This window comes from Micropterus salmoides, unplaced genomic scaffold, assembly GCF_014851395.1.
Source record: "Micropterus salmoides isolate LMB-PRFRI ecotype aquatic unplaced genomic scaffold, ASM1485139v1 Ms_hic_scaffold_10, whole genome shotgun sequence".
NCBI lineage: Eukaryota > Metazoa > Chordata > Actinopteri > Centrarchiformes > Centrarchidae > Micropterus > Micropterus salmoides.
This window is the reverse complement of record NW_024040041.1, coordinates 11,092,822-11,109,997: the sequence shown is the minus strand read 5'-3', so window position 1 is coordinate 11,109,997 and position 17,176 is coordinate 11,092,822. Positions and strand designations below refer to the sequence as shown.

Here is a 17,176-nt window from a genome sequence, read left to right as displayed (position 1 = left end):
GGTTGATCCTGGGACAAAATCTTATCAAATGGGGGTCTGTGGTTAAATTTGAGTTTAGGGGTCCTTCACATGAAAAAGTTTGAGAACCACTGGTTTAGTAAACCACTCACCTCAAAATATGCTGATTTTGCTACAGTCCTTAAAAAAATAAATTAAAAAAAAACTAAATAAAAGGCAGCGGGGGGGGGCAGCCTGATGAGAAAAGGTGTTGGAAATCCCGAAACAGACTCATTAAACATGAGTACAATAGCTCCCATGAACTTGAGCTCCCTAAACTTTATTGGCCTTAGATGTCTTGAAGCTACTGAAGTCACTTAAACATATAGTTGTTTTAGTAGTTGTTGGGGAATGAACTGAAGCCTGCTCAGTTTCTCCTGATGTCTTGTTGAAATAATAATAATCCTTATTTGTAGAGCACTTTTCAAAAACAAGTTACAAAGTGCTTTAACAAGTGTAAAGAATAATAAAACAAGATAAGAGCATGAAAAATTAATATAAAATTAGTGAAATACAATAAAATAAAAGGGATAAAATAAAGTCAAATAAGATCGGGAAAGGCTCTCCTATAAAAGTATGTTTTAAGAAGGGACTTGATTTCCTCAGGCAGGCTGTTCCAGAGCCTCGGGGCCCTGACAGAAAACGCTCTGTCCCCTTTAGTTTTCATTCGAGACTCTGGAACAGACAGCAGACCTCTGCCCGAGGATCTCAAGGTACGTGCTGGTGTGTATGGGACTAAAAGTTCAGAAATATAACAAGGCGAGAGGCCATGAAGAGCTTTAAAAGTGATCAATAAAATTTTAAAGTCAATTCTAAAACATACAGTGTAATGAAGCTAAAATAGAAGTAATGTGGTCATATTTCATATTTGAAATTATACAAAGAATGTTTTTCATTTCCACGTACTGTCTTATTTTCATAGCAGGTGATCTACAGGTTGTAGAAAGAGGAATCTAATGAAACCCAATCCCTCAGTTCAGATTCAGACTGAACACCGTAAGAGCCGATCCACTGCACACGTCTGTACAAGGAATCGTTTGGTCCTCCTGTGGAAACCACAGCTGCTGAGTCTAGGTTCCCTTCATAGCTATTTTCTAGTTTCTAGACTTACTTCTGTTTAATCTTCAGGGTAACGGCACAGCGACTGGCTCCTCCCACCAACATGACATCAGGCTCTGAACAGAAACAAGAAAGTCATTATAGAAAGACTTAAAGTGAGTTTCATTAGAACAGAAATGAAACCGAATCAAAGCTGCAGCACCTTCTTTAACCCCCCTTTTGAGTTGAACCTATGCTTCACCAGCCCAGGAGAGCTGACTCATGGTCTTCACACTGGAACCACCACAGGACTGAACGAGCCCCACGGGCCACCTCTATTCTGTTTACCTGTTGAGTTTTGTTTTCCTTCATTGCCCTTTTTCAAATGAGTGAAACGACGCCCCTTGTTTCACTCATTTGAAAAGGGGCAATGACTTGGGAAGATATGAAATTGTTGTGTGACATAGAAACTTATTAAATCTGTTTATTAAAATGACAATGATGACGACTTAAAATGGATTGAGAGAAAACACCATTACATTTTAGGGGCCACAAAGCTGTTCTTGTCACAGGGTGTCTGATTCCTCTTCTGTCCTCAGACATCTTTAATGTCTTTACACCTGTTTGGTTTTCAGCTCAGATGAGTAAGGTGGAAATCTAAACGAAAATAAATGATATTTACAGTGAATAAAATGGTTTCCTCTCCTAATTGTAACAGTTCATAATCATCTAGAAATGTAACAGTGTAAATGTACTTTTCCGGACTTTGGGGCACATAGGTTAATATTTCATTATTAGTTAATATTTCCCTCTTATCAGCATCAGCCCATAGGTTCAGACCGGCGTGAGGCACTCACATGGGACACACGTGGAACAGTCTGCACAAATGGACTTGCGTGGGATAGGGATAAGCAGCATCTCACCGGAGCGGAGCTCGCCCATCCTCCTGCTATACAAATCGGAGGTACGACAGTTTCGCGACGCGGCAGTAGGGCAGACTCATAATTACGTAAGCACTTCAGTGACTGAGGCTCTTCCCTAATAACAAATTGTATTAAAGTTAATTTGTGCCTTTTCACCACCATGGATTCAAAAACCACGAAAGAACCAGAGAAGCACTGCGTCCTGTGCTGCCAAGAAGTCGAAATCTTCGCCTTAGGAAGATGCGACCACCCGGTTTGTTACCGCTGCTCCACCAAAATGAGGGTGCTGTGCGAGCAGAAATACTGCGCCGTCTGCCGGGAGGAGCTCGACAAGGTACGCGTTCTTCCGCTACTGTGGCTCGGGGATGGCGCCTGGTGGTACTAGCTAGGCCGCATCGCTATGGTAGTTCTATTGTAGCTAAACCCGCAGAATTTGGATGATAAACCCTTAGCTGTATTCATAATAAATTACGCGCATTGCTGGTAAACACGACATAGCAACAAACTGCCTACAAACTGCTCAGGCTACTTTTTCTCTCTCGCTGTCATTAGCTTAGCTCAGGTAGCTAACGCTAACATTAGCAAGTCTATGAATGTAGGTTAGCCAGTTAACTCTACCTTATCACAGGTAGAGTTAGCTAACAGGTTGGCCTGAGATATTGGCAGTGTGCTTAGTCCAACTGGCCTCATCCCGTTTATTTTATGTGGTTATGACTTTTTGGTTCAGTTGGCTGACAGTGTAGACATTTAGTAGAGCATGTCACTACTGTCACCTCTCAAACAAACTAGCGTGAGCACGTTAAATGGTTCGCCGGTGCTGTTGTGAAAATGTTTTGAATTGCTTACTGTAGCAGGCCTTTAAGTACTTCTGTACTGCCTTGGGTTTATAAGGTGACAGCCTTCCCTTATTTCCATAGGCTAACCGTCACATTACATAAGATCTTTGTGAGAGTAGTGGTAACGTTACATGAGTAGCATTTACAACCTCTAAAAATGGTCACTTTTACTAAAGTCTTTATCAAACCAAACCCTGTCTCAGAATATAAATTAGGTCTGAACGATATGCAAAAAAAAATGTTGTTTTGACAGAATTTGTATTTCATTTTCTCTGAAAAAAATAAAAAAAAATGATGATGTGATTTTTGCTGGAGTCTGTACCAAATAAGCATGTTCCCTTGCGTGGAGAAAGGATTTGTAAGCCAGGGCATCTCTAGCACCACTATTCTTCATTTATAATGGTATGTTGTGACACATTTTACCTTTTCTATATATTAAAGTGCAGCTCCTGCAATTTGGATTTTGCGCTGGGCCATATTGCGATTTCGACAATATTTTGATTAATTGTTCAGCCCCAGTATAAATCTTGTTATAATAATGTTTTCAACAGTACAGTACGGCCTTATTATCCCTCCACTTTCTCCAAAGAGTGTGTGCTGTGAGATGTTCAGCAGCTCTTACATCATGTTGTTCTCAGGTGGTGTTTGTGAAAAAACTGGAGGCCTTCTCGTGTCTGCCCTACCAGCAGTTCTCCTGTGAGAAGAAGCATGATATCTATTTCAGTGATGACAGGATCTATGCCCAGTACAGGTACCGCTCTGCTCCACTCCCCATTTTTTATCAGTGTGTTGTCCATAGGCTGTTTAATAATTTTAACAATTTCTAACCAAAGTACGGTCATAGAGACTCAACCACAAATCAAATGCTGGTAACATTTGGCTGTGTCTTTTTATTTTGTGCTACCTTGATAAAGTAGTCATACTCAGGGTGAGGGATTTAGGAGAAACTCTGGTAACATGGCTTGATTTCTGGAAAACAAAAAACACGGATGAACCTGATATCATGGCACTTACATGCCTATCATGTGTCTGACTGTTTTGACATGTGTGTGCATGGTGAAATTTCAGACTATTGCTGTGACAGTGTAGATAGTTGAAAAGAAAGCTCATTACTCAGGAGCAATGCATCTATGTGTCCAAAATAATGAAATCCAGAGTTTTCTCCTTCTGAAGATAAAAGGTAAAATCTACATGAGTAAACTTCTAACTGGCAGTATATACATGCAACTTATTTACTAATGCCTCACACACGTATGGTCGGAAAAGCACCTCTTATCTCGGCGTGCAGTAGCCTGATGAGTTCATCATGGTGGAAAGATTTATAGAACCACACAGAAATAGCGTGACTAAAAGTATGCGGGTAAATGGCAGTGCTGTGTTCTTGCTTTTACTCCTCCTGCATCTTTCTCCCACTTTTAAAAGCTTAATGTTCACCGTGAAGTATCTGTGTGGACCACAAGTGAGTGAGTGCAAATATATCGCAGCCAGGCACAGATGCAGGGATTTGAGTCTGTCAACCATAAGTAAAATCAGTAGTAGAAAAAGAGCCATTGTCTGAACTTTCAAGTCAACTTAACTGATATAATGATTAATAAAATTGTTGTTTCACTACTCTTACATTGATTTTCCTTTATAACCATGAGTAATTTCTGTTACCAGGAACTCATTTGATTTGGTTTTAATGCTGACTGTTTCTGATTGTGTTTGCTCTTACTCGAATCTGATTGAACTTTCTTCCCGTGTGTGTGTTGTCAGGCATCTTCTGTTGCCAGAGTGTCTCCGCTGTTCAGAGCCCAAGGTCTTCTCCAAGTTTGAGGAGCTGGATTACCACATGAGGAAGCAGCACGAGCTCTTCTGTTGCAAGCTCTGCACCAAGCATCTCAAGGTATACTCACATAAAGTTACACTTAAAATATTCAGTACTTCAATACTCAGCAGTTCTGAATTTCTTCTTTTACAAAATAATGTTTTTTAAAAAAGCAGTAGCGTCGGTGTTGAAAACGGTTATGAATGTTGTTGCATTTAGCCTACCCCTTAACACTCAGTAACACTTGATATCAAACTGTGATAGGAATAGTTTTATCAGCACACTTTATTTTATCGACTTTGACAGAGTGAATTTGTCATTCAGACTAAACAACTTGACGTCTTGTGACAGGAGTCTTGAAGTCGTTGTGGCGTTCACACTACGTGACTGATCGGTGACAGGGGGTCACACACTACACAAGCTGACAGCAGCTCTGTCACCCGACGCTGATCTCCAAACCATGTTTTGTCAAGAAAACACGTGAAATGTTAAATTGGGAAATGACGTGAACCTACACACGAAACTGCTGTTGTTTGTTATTATAAAGATAGCAATTATAAAGACAAAGAATATGGGTGAAAGGATGGATTAGCACATGCAGGTAGCAGGGATTGTCTGAGCTACAGAGAGAGCTGGAGGGGAGTAAAATGTGTTTTGCAGTGAAAAAGTAGCTGTCTGCTCTCATTGGCTGGACGTGGATCTTGAGTTGGCCAACTCCTCCAGATATTGGGAATGCTAGATTTCTGAATGTGCGATGTGTCAGAAATGTGTCGGGGAGCCATTTTGATGCGTCATTGAGTAGTTTGCACATGACGACTGGAGACTGCCGATCAACTCCGATCACAGCCTGATGGTCACCGAGCGGCAAATCGGGGCTAAAAATCGTGTAGTGTGAACTAGGCTTTAGTTTAACTGTCTGAAATGCTTAAACATATCAATAAAGAACACCAGATCATTCACCCTCAGAAATATTGAGAGATTAATAGGAAACCTCACAAATTTCAGACCAGTTGTATCAAGGAAATGCTACTTCTGACTCTAAACACTTCTAAAATATACTATCAGTAGACATTGAATCATTTATAATCACTAATGAGCCCCACAAAGAATATTATATTATTTTTAAACAATACTTTGCCATAGAAGTTACAATGTCTGGTAGTTTTTTGCTTGCGGTGCATGCAATTCTTAGCAGGGAGGCAGACAAAACTCGGCACAACACACAGGTTTGTTTTGTTGAGATTTTTTTCATTTGCTAATTCAGGGCTCCAGACTGCGACAAAAAATGTGCTGGTCGCACTGATGCACCTAACATTTTGCAGGACAATTTTTTTGTCAGCCGCATCTCTGTGTGTTTTCCCCCAAACTAACTCGAGGAAGAAGGTGAGCTAATCAAAAGCAGAGCAGGGACGATGGATTTATACTCGTGCGGTGACTCAATGCCGATACCTATGGCGTTGACAATGCACATACCCTCGCATTTATACTTGTGCGTTGGTGTCTTAGTCGCTTTGCAATTACACCACCAAAACACTAGATGGCGGTGGGGTTTCTAAATTCCACTGTGTTGACTTCTGCTGGTGAGCCGGCTAATCACTGGTTTAGCTCTCTGCTAACTTGAATCTTATCGATAGAATGGATCAAATTCTGATAGTCAAATGCTGATGAGTCAGTTCGCGGGGTTGTGATTCTCAAAATAAAGGATCCATCGTTTTCCATCTACTTGTTTGGCCACAAGTAAAACTGGCTTCAAAGCTTGGAGCACTTCCTGGGAGCTTGGAGGAAATGCGATGCCACCAAGCCAACTAATCTGTTCTTGCAATCTGTGTCACCACAACGCAAAAAATAAATGCCATGTACAAAAAAAGAAAGTCATTGGTCCTTTAAAAAATTTATCAAACACATTATTACTCTTAATTGCTAAGGGGGGTGGGTGTGGGGGTGTGTGTGTGTGTGTGTGTGTGTGTGTGTTTGTTTCTGTTGAGTTGGAATGAAGTGTGTTTTACAATGACCAGCGAGGTAAAAGGACTGTTTCTGTCAATTCATAGTTTTCAGTCATGACATGCGCGGTGACCTGGAGGGCAAAACAACAGACCAACATAGCGGCTCACACCACGACTCCCCTGTAGAGACGCCGCAAAAGCAGTCAAATTTTATTTGGCTCACCTTTCAACTTAAGAAAAAGGAACAAACTGCAAGTGTTGGACACTTCCAATCCATATAACGTTACAGCATCCTCTGCTGCATTTCTGCCGTTAAAAACCGCCAGATCCCTGCCGCCGCTCAACTGCGGTATGTTTCCGTTTACCTTGTGAGGAATCCCTTTAACAACCATCCAGCATTTCCAGCAACTCAAAGTAACAGTGTATCACTTGCTTATTGTTTGGCAGGCAGCGGAAAATAACGTCTTTTTTTCTTTGGAATGTGACGTCACATGAAAACTATGAATAGAATCTGGTGGCTTTGTGTGTGTATTGGTGTATGGGCCTAGCTGGTTTGTGTGGCTTATTAGTAGGGGCGATGTTTAAGTAAGAACTGTCCAAGCTATGTAATTGTTAATGTTACCTGTTAATTGGATCTTTTGTATGTTAATAAATTATAATAATTGTTAAAATCCCTGTGGATTTTATTTATTTTTTAATAGGCCCACATTTTTTAATTTGGGAAAGTGATCTATCTCGGGCAAGTGGCTGAAAAAGCTTACTGTCAGGCCCAGTGAGGTATTTAAATAGTTCTGGTCACAATGTGCAGTTTACTTTTTGCACCACCCGGGGACACCAAAGCATTACTTGACTGCAACACGAGTCATCAACAGAAGTTCTTACACAGTATGATGAAACCATAACATTGTCAAGCTTATTATAAAAGAACCGCAAGTGTTTGGCGTCAGGTTCACAACAACTCCAGGAAAGGAAGCGTTATTTTAATATTGATATTGCAGAAATATCAGTAAATATTGATCTGTCTAATTGTTCCCAGCACAAGTTATTTTGTAGCTATTTATAATTCTCTTTGCAATGTGATCTACGATATGTATTTATTTATGTACAGATTGATTCTTGCCCCATTAAACTGCAAGACTCTCCAGGTCCTCCATTCGATGGAGCACTGGCTTGTAAATAAAGTAGGAAATACTTATTGGAACACTTTGAAGATGTGTTATGTCTAGATGACGGTCATTACATATTTAAAAAAAAAAGATCAGTGAACATTATGTAGTCTTGTACTCTTCAGTAAGCCATGTGGAAAGCGCCCCCCAAAATATTACCAAAGATCAAGATCACAGTGCTGTCAGACTAAATTTTACCTCTCCCTCCAGATCTTCTCCCATGAGCGCAAGTGGTACACCCGCAAGGAACTGGCACGTCACAGAGTACATGGAGACCCAGATGACACCAGTCACAGGGGACACCCGCTCTGCAAGTTCTGTGACGACCGTTACCTTGATAATGATGAGCTGCTGAAACACTTGCGCAGGGACCACTACTTCTGCCATTTCTGTGATGCAGACGGTTCCCAGGAATATTACAGGTACGTATAACTGTCTCACACACAGAGAAACAGCATTTGGTAATTAATCAGCCTTTTCGAAGGGAGTGTGGCACCTCTGACTGTAGTTCAAGCGGTGTAAAGAGGTGGTATTGTGCTTTTTGGCTTTTTCCATCTCCTTTATTCCTTTGAGTTATATATCTGTTTTTTTGTGCATGTAATAGGTTTGCAAAGTGAAAAAGCCGTATGTCCACCCTAAAGGGAGTTCCCATCTCCCACAGAAAACACTGCTCTGAACTGCCTGAAAACAGCTCGTTTGTAGTCCAGCTGTTTCCCTTTCATCCCTGTGATGTCACAGGGATGAAAGCGAAATGTGCGTCATATAACGCTTGCCAAGCGGCTACACCGACACGCCCTCAAAAACACCGGAGGAAAAACACTGAGCTGCAGCCAAGGGGGTAAGCCAGAGATCAGACAGTGAAGCAGACCAAAGCCTGCATGGAGGGATACATGTAGGCCCAAAAATGACGTCAAAACCCTGTGACACCCCTTCGCACATGAGAGATGTAACCGTATTGCTTAGATTATAAGCTCTCAGCAATCTCAAAAAACTATTCGGCCATCAGTGACGCTGCATTGGTGTTTCACAGGTGAGCCTCGTAGGTGGGCTGATTAATCAGTTACCAGCTACCAGAATTACGGTGTTTCTGCCGTTGTTCTACGTCATTAGACCACAGTTATGCTGCGCGGTCATGCGCAGTAGACGCTAGTGCCAACAGGAAGTAGCCCTCTAGTAGTATTTTATTGGTCCAAAACTAGCTTCACTCCTCTCCATTCAAATCAGCGGGGTGACTTCGTCCAGTAATATACTGTCTATGGCTGCAGCACACACCTCTCCTCTGTCTTCCAAACACTAGCTACCCTCCAGGCAGTCAATGGACATGAAGTTGTTACTGTGATGTAGAGACAGAGCTCAGTTAAAACTTTATGGATGAAAGATACTTTTGTTACAGATTAATAACTCACCACTCTAGCTCCAGTCTATATGTTTCCAAGCTGGTCGGCAACATGTACAGCTGAACCGAAGCAGTGTTTACCGGTTTCTTGCTGACCCCCCCTGCTTCTGATTGGCTAGTAGTCCTTAACTAGGAACTGTGCATGTGCAACTCCCAACAAAGATCATTTACAGACAAGATGTATTACTCCGTAGCTAAAACGAAGCCTTCAACACAGGGTGAAAAGAGGAGCTGCAGCAATGTGCAGTATGACAAAAAATATGTTGTTTTTTGAAAATTAAACCATGTAAACATCTTCTGGTATAAGCCCTAAATAAGGTTTTGAACCTGAAAATGAGAAAAAACCTCCCTTTAAATTTTATTTTTAACCCTGCTGTCAACAGTGATTACCCGTATCTGAGCGAGCACTTCCGACAGAGTCACTATCTGTGTGAGGAGGGCCGCTGTGCCACAGAACAGTTCACCCATGCATTCCGCACCGAGATCGACTACAAGGCCCACAAGGCTGCAGAACACAGCAAGAACCGAGCAGAGGCTCGACAGAACCGCCACATCGACCTGCAGTTTAACTATGCCCCGAGACAACAGAGGAGAAATGAAGGTTGGTGAGAATGTTATTGTTTTGTGTTTGTGCATGGGTCTGATATTTGGAGGGTTATTGTTGATATAAGTGTACTTTGAAAGCAGTGAACGTGAATATAACGGGTGCAGTGTGTCTCCTTTAGGCATGGTGACAGGTGAGGACTATGAGGAGATGCGTCACAGTCGTGGAGGAAGAGGAGGAAGGCCTCAGGGGGGACAGAAGAGCTGGAGGTACTCCCGGTGAGTCTGAATTAGCAATGCAGTGTTTATGACTGTGTACCACAAGTAAGCATCAGTATGTTGTATGTTGAGAGAAATAATTGTATCTGTGCACCAACAGCATACATTGAAGGAAAAAGATGTGGATGTTAACAAAAGCCTCATAACAGGACTGTCAGGCAACTAGTGCTCATTTTCATTCGCATTTTTGTCACGTGCTTGGTTTTGTGTTGCTTTTGAACGTTTGTGAACCTGTGCTTGTCTGTGCAGAGAGGAGGAGGACAGGGAGGTGGCAGCCGCTAGGAGGGCATCCCTGGCCATGCATCGACAGGAGGAGAGAGGGGCGGTGCAGGAGAGGAGCGCTCCCAAACACTGCAGAGAGGAGAGGCCGGAGAGAACAGAACCAGAAGAGCCCAGACACAGGACCGGAAACATCAAACCAACAAGCAAACCTCCAGGTGAAAAAGGAAAAAATGTTAAAAACATACGTAGAAGTTAATGCATTTTCAGGGAAAGTTGTTTGTTTGTGTGTGTGTGCGTGTGTTTACCATTTGGTCTAGTTTCATAGCTGTCCCCCCAAAAAGTCTTGTTGCATTATGTGATGCCTGTAATTTAGCTGTAAGTGCTGATACAAGTACGGCAGAAGCGGGAACTAACTCACTGTGCTAACATTTTTATTGTTACTTCTTTCATAGTAAGAACGATGAAGAGCAGTAATCCAGAAGAAGATGACTTCCCAGCTTTGGGAGCCACAGCTGCCCCATCCATGTAACGTTTTATACATAGTACAAACAAAAATCCTCCTCATACACCATGGCGTGCTGAAATGTTACATTTCTGTTGTTGTGTCTCCAGTGTAAAGCCAGCTCCTGCGGCGGTAACAGCTCCCCGTGCGGCTTTGAAGGAAGATGACTTCCCCAGCCTCTCAGCTGTTGCTCTTACATCCCCCATGACCCCGGCTTACTCAGCACAACCCAAGAAGACCTCCTCTTTTCAAGAGGAGGACTTCCCCGCTCTCGTGTCCAAAATCCGGCCCCTCAAAACTGCATCCGGCACCAAATCTGCGTGGTCCAACCATACCGCAGTAGCTAAACCCACCACTCATCCTCCTCCTTCGTCCAGACCTGCCCCTCCTCTTTCATCTGCCTCCTGTGGCCCTCAGCTACTCTCCTCCTCAACCACCTCATCCTCACGGAAGAAAAAGAAAGTTGGGGAGAATGGGAAAGCGACATGTACCCGGTCCCCTCCTTCTTCTGATGAAGATATCAAAGGAATGACACAGCAGGAGTTCCGTTCAGTGCCCACCATGTTGGATATCTCCTCTCTGCTCACCGTTAAAGGAGGCAACAGCAAACCCCCCACTGTGACCTCCAAACCTCCAAACCCAAACCCAACCCCTAACCCCAGCACTGATCCTCCTACCTCTAAAGCCAGCAAGAAGAAAAAACAGCAGAAGAACCCGGCTGCTCCCTCTACGTCTGTGTCTTCAGCATCAGGGTTGACGCAGTCTGTAAGTGCAATCTCAGTGGAAACGGCAGCGCAGAAGGAGAACGTCCCAGAGAAAACTTGGAGCAAACCCCTTTCCGATCCTGTGACAGCGGCGCTGACGAGTGGATTGGCTAATAGCCACCCTGAGAAATCCCCACCTGTTGGTAAGGAGGCAGTCATGGTGACCCCTCCTCCCAGCACAGACCCTCCTCTTCAACAGGAGGAAGAGTTCCCTGCTCTCATGACCAAGAACCCACCACCAGGTATAGCACTCCATGATAATATCCATGATATTAATTTATTGTCTTTTCTCCCCTTATGTTATATTGTTTACTGTATACCATGATCAAATGTTTGGGCTGTTGTGTGCTGCTCATTTCATCGAGTAACATTATTTTTATGTTGGTCCGTCTTGACAACATAATTTACAATGACTTGACTGAGTTTGACTTGAAAGCTCACTGTGCACCTGCTTTAGTGACTGATAGACTGATAAAAAAATAAGACGAGTCAGACAGACTTTGAACTGAATTGGAAATGCTCCAACTTATCTCTCAAAAGTCAATGGAAATTTAAAATAGGAAATTAGAGTTTCGATAGCTAATTTCACTTCTCGTCTGTGTTTTTAAAGTTATTGTTTCATCAGTATTAAGTCTTAAAGCGGTCTGTGTCTGGAGAAGTGTTTGCTGAATTTACAGCTTGTCTGGCTCTCGCTGTCAGCTGTGCTGATTGCTGCCTCAAATTAACTCCAAGGTTTCCTAAACTGCTGGGAGGTCAGTTGTTGGGGTCATCCTGTTGTGATACAAGTAGTTGCTCATACCGTGTTTTGTCTCCCAGGCTTCAAGACCCCCTTCCCGTTGAAGGCCTCAGCTCCTGCTCCATCCTCCGCTCTGCCCCCCCCTCCACCCGGGCTGGGAATCTCAGCCACTAAACCTCCCCCAGGATTCACTGGCATCCCCCTCAACAGCAATGTGGTGGAGCCTGCTCCTCCTGCCGTCAACCTGTGAGACAATCTCCCTTTTTAGCGCACAATCTTCTTTTGATTTGTCCGTGTTCGACAAATATTTTGTTGATGTCATTGTTGGCTCCTACCAAGTGGGTGAATGCATTTTATTTTTTAATTATATTTCCCAGGCCCCCCAAGTTGTCCAGCAGTGGTTACCTGGTGCCAGAGGACTTCCATCAGAGGAACCTGGAGCTGATCCAGTCCATTAGAAAGTACCTCCACAACGATGAGTCAAAGTTCAACGAGTTCAAAAACTACTCTGCACAGTTCAGACAGGTACACACCACACGTTCCATCATTAATCATAAATGTTATTAATTGAATTGTGTACTTTTTTAACTGTACATTAATAGTTAAAAGAACAACAAATGAATTCTGTATTACATGACTGTATTCGATCAACCTGCCAAAACTCATTAGTTATTAAATTTGGAGAACAAAGCAGATATAATGGCATATAACAGTATAAAGCCCCAAATAAATGGCTATGTGTTGATAGCTTGGTGACTTCCTTAGTCTGCTCATCCATCTCCTGATCGCCTCTCCTCGTTCCCAGAGTGTGATATCAGCAGCCCAGTACCACCGCAGCTGTAAGGACTTGCTTGGGGATGACTTTAACTGCATCTTCCACGAGCTGCTGGTCCTCTTGCCAGACACTGGCAAGCAGCAGGAGCTCCTCACTGCCCACGGAGACTGCAAAGCACTGGAGAAACAGTCAGGCACTGGAGGAGGAAAGAAAAACAAGAACAAGAAGAACGCCTGGCAGGTGCCGACCACGGTGGCAAACGCAGCAGCAGCTGAGCTGGAGTGCCGGGTGTGCCCCATTTGCAGACAGGTAGTTGCACCTAAAGACTTCAACTCCCACAAGACCCTGCACATCAGGGACAACGAGGAGTTCCCTTCCTTGCAGTCAATTAGCCGCATCATCAGTTAGCCCCTGTTTTGTTTTTTCCCTCTCCTCCGTTTGCCATTGTGGGGAAATTTTTCAGTTTCCCCTGCAGCAGCCAGTGTGGAACGCAGTGGCCTGTTTCCTGTGTGACCACTTCCCAGTGGAGATCGGGCCTTATATCTATTCTTGGAATTTAAGATGGTTTATGGTGTTATTTTTTTTTTTCTTTTATGGGGATCCTGTCGATAGGTTTGTGTGAAAGGTTTCACACTTTAGACATGCATGATTGCCCCATCTCAACTCTGTTTCCACTTACATCCTTTGAGGACGTCTCCAGCTGGCACTGGCTACGTCCAACTAGTCAGTTTATTTAATGAATAAGGAGAGACAAGCAAAGGCTTTGCTCAAATGCATTGCTCCTTAATACAAAAATTGTATTAATTTAAATTTTTTTACCTTGCTTTGCATTTTCACTTCAAGAGAAGATGAAAAAATGTATTTTGTTAACATCAAAGGTGATGAAATATGTATAATTTCCCCAGCGGGGCTGCTTGGTTAAATAACAAAATAAACACAAACATGTTCGGTTCAAGCATTTAGCTCCATATTTATTTAAGTGTAACTGATTTTAATTGTCCGTTGCTACATGCTGAGTGTGTGAGTAAATCGACTGTCATGTACTGTAGGAGGATGGGCGACTGCTTCAGGAATTAGAACAAATATTGGTTCAAAGTTTGAATGGTTTTAATGCATCTTGGTTTATTGGCTGATTGATGAATTGGTTAATCCAAGCCGTGGTATTGCACTTTCAAATGGATACTAAGCTATGAAAGAGTGTGTCCTTTTTTTCCACAGTCGTGTTAAAATAATATAATCTGCTTTTTAAGGATCAATGGGACAATAAACCACTGCGGTTTCTGGGTTTTCATTTTATAGTCTCCAGGTTTTATTAGCATAACATTTCTTTGAGTTATCGTGAAGAAACTCCTATTGCTTTCAAAATGCGTGCAACACAAAGAAGCATCGTCATTCCAACCCCAACACGCTCGCCACTCTGCCTCTGTTTGAATTCCAGCTCTGACACAATGGGCACGTTTACTTTGTTTTGTTAGTTGGTAACATCCAACACACAATCTGTTCATCTTCTCTCTCAGGACTCTTAGCTGTCTGGGTGTGCGTCTGTCTTGTGTGTCTGAATGAAAGTGTGTATACAGAGTCTGTCTGTACATCACACAACAGCTTACTCTTTCTGTCTGGCTTCAATAAAGCTGTGTCTGTCAGCACTGTTTCTGTATCTTTGTTACAGGTGGGGTGTGTGTGTGTGTGTGTGTGTGTGTGTGTGTGAGTGAGTGAGAGAGAGAGATCTAGGCTTCCTTTGGGGACTACATTTCAGGCCAAAGACCAGTTAATCGGGGGCGGCTTGTCCAATTGAGGAAAAAGGAGATTTTTGGGTCAGTGGTTGAGGTTAGGATAAATCTCCACGAAGTTAATGTAAGACTGTGTAATGTCCTCTAAAGTAACGTGTGTGAGAGTTTGGGGAGAGATTTGTGGTAATGGAGTAAGACATTTATAGGTAGTCGGGTGTTTTCAAGCATCCTGTCATTTCTGCACAATATATTACAACAAACAGATTGTGCATCTTTATAATCTGCTGCGTGTTAGGTATATTAGATAAGTGTATTAAAAGTATTCAGGATAAGAGAGTAAAGTCTTGTTGTTTTACCTAAAACATACTGTACTGGTACCCAGGAAGCCATTGTTCTACATTTTGCATTCAAACCTAACCTAACTATGCTGAACTTTCCATTTTCAGTTTTTCTGATCCATACTATACTCTTAAATATTGAGAAGTAATCCAAAAGTAATAATATTTTGCTAAACATTGGCTAATTACTTGATTTATGACTGTCCACAAATTACCATAATGCATTTGTTTTTAAAGTGACTATAGTGTCTAGTTGTTGAACATTTTATCTAATTTAAACCTGCAATAACAGATCTTTTTGGCCAGTTCAGATGAGCATAAACAAGCTTTGAACAACAGCCATTTTTAAGAGGGGGGGGGAGTACATTTTCAGTTTCTTAAATGTGACTATTTTCTGGTTTCTTTACTGTATGATAGGAAATTGAATATCTGATTGTGGACAAAACTGTACATTTTCAGAAGTTGTTTTGTGCTTTGAAAACCACCGATGGACATTTTCTGACATTTTATAAACCAAAAATAATGAATTGATTTAACCTTGAAAATAGTGATTAATCAACAATGAAAATTGTTGGTTGCAGCTCTAACCAAACCAAAGTTGATGTGGTGAACTTGTTAACAGTTGCTTATTTATACACTCAGCAGTTACAGAGCAACATTATTATTCATCTGGAGTTGTGTTTATGGCCACTTGATGAATGTAAGTGCAGTAATCAATCTTATATGGCTCTCTTTTTGGTACCTACCAACTGGATCCGGCACGTCGGCTGCAAAATTTTGTTTGGAAGAGTTTGCTAAATGTTCACCAGCTAGTCTCTGACTGTGGGTCTGTACTGTTTGATGCTGAGCAGGTAATGTACAGTGGTTTTATGTTGCTTTTTCACTAAAAAGCTGCCTGCTGCGGCCATAAACAACATTATTATAAAGATAAAGGTTATAGCTGCTTGTTGATAAAAATCTTCACACATTAAAGTCAGGGACATAACAGCCAGTCCAAAACATGTTTTCTTTTTTATTAGAGTGACGGTCAGACCGCAGTCCAGAGACATTCAGGTAATAGACAGTGACACACATCTCTGTACACAGCGTTTTTACACTGAAGAGATCAAACACCTTCAGAACCGGAAGAAACATGTTTAAATCAATGTTAACTTGTTTGTTGGTCGATGAGGGTTAAATTTTCATTATCATTATAGGGGAAGATATTGTAACATCCATGCAATGTATTTACTGAAAACCACATAACTGATGGCCCCAGCGTCACTACATATCACCTTTTATTTTCTCTAACAAAACGACATCATGATCACATAAACCTTTGATTTTGGTGCCGACGGCCCCTTTAGAGTAGTCAAAGTATTTCCAACAAAGAGTGCATTCTAGTTAATAAATAATTAATATTTTTTTTCAGTAGTACAGGATAAACCAGACCCTAGACAGCATCACACACAGGTTCCATTTACTTCAATAACGTACTGAATTTGACAATCAACCAATACCACGGTAGTGTACATGGGCTTAAGCACAAAACATAGAGAATGCTTGTATTATTATTTTTATCTACTACACTGACGGAAGAAGAGACCGAAGCACAGAGAACAATAATACAACCTGATCTGACAGCACCCCATAAGTACCTAATACCATCATCAATACCCCAGTCTGCCCTAACCACAGTTAACAGGTTACTAACAACCTAAGATTTAAAGAACTATACTGCTGGTTTTTCACATTTTAGCATACTTGTTCTTGGCATTTTCCAGAGCATGCCAGAAGATTTTTAATTTATTTCCTTCCATGGAGAATTACGACTTCATTTGAATTCAGTGTGTGAATGGCGGACTCCGCCACTAACTAATGAAAACTACTATTTGAGAGGTCGTTGCATAATGTCTAATTACTGTCTCAGCAAGCTGATATCATATTAGACTAAAACCAGTGGCTGTTTTAAAGATTAATAATCGATGCACACAACTTGCAGGTAATGGGCTACAACATGAAAAACCACAAAGTACAGTCCTTTTAAGTGCACCATTAGACGTAACGGTAACAACCCATACCACCGAGTACCTGAAACCCCCAGTAATATTCCAGCACCCATTTGGACCTTGTCCCACACCAAATCCTGAAAATACTCCTGTGTTAGCCATCAGCTTATAATATATATATAACTTGCTGACA

At 41.9% G+C, this 17,176-nt stretch overlaps 1 protein-coding gene across 1 annotated transcript; it reads left to right on the top strand.

Moving 5' to 3' along the window:
* Window positions 1-1,989: 1,989 nt before the first annotated feature.
* Window positions 1,990-14,570, top strand: znf598 (zinc finger protein 598). Its single transcript, XM_038695960.1, has 12 exons — window positions 1,990-2,292; window positions 3,433-3,545; window positions 4,550-4,679; window positions 7,921-8,132; window positions 9,490-9,707; window positions 9,832-9,928; window positions 10,178-10,365; window positions 10,603-10,675; window positions 10,763-11,658; window positions 12,233-12,398; window positions 12,530-12,677; window positions 12,958-14,570. The coding sequence occupies exons 1-12, from the start codon at window positions 2,119-2,121 to the stop codon at window positions 13,333-13,335; spliced, it is 2,793 nt and encodes a 930-aa protein (XP_038551888.1). The 5' UTR covers window positions 1,990-2,118; the 3' UTR covers window positions 13,336-14,570.
* Window positions 14,571-17,176: the final 2,606 nt, after the last annotated feature.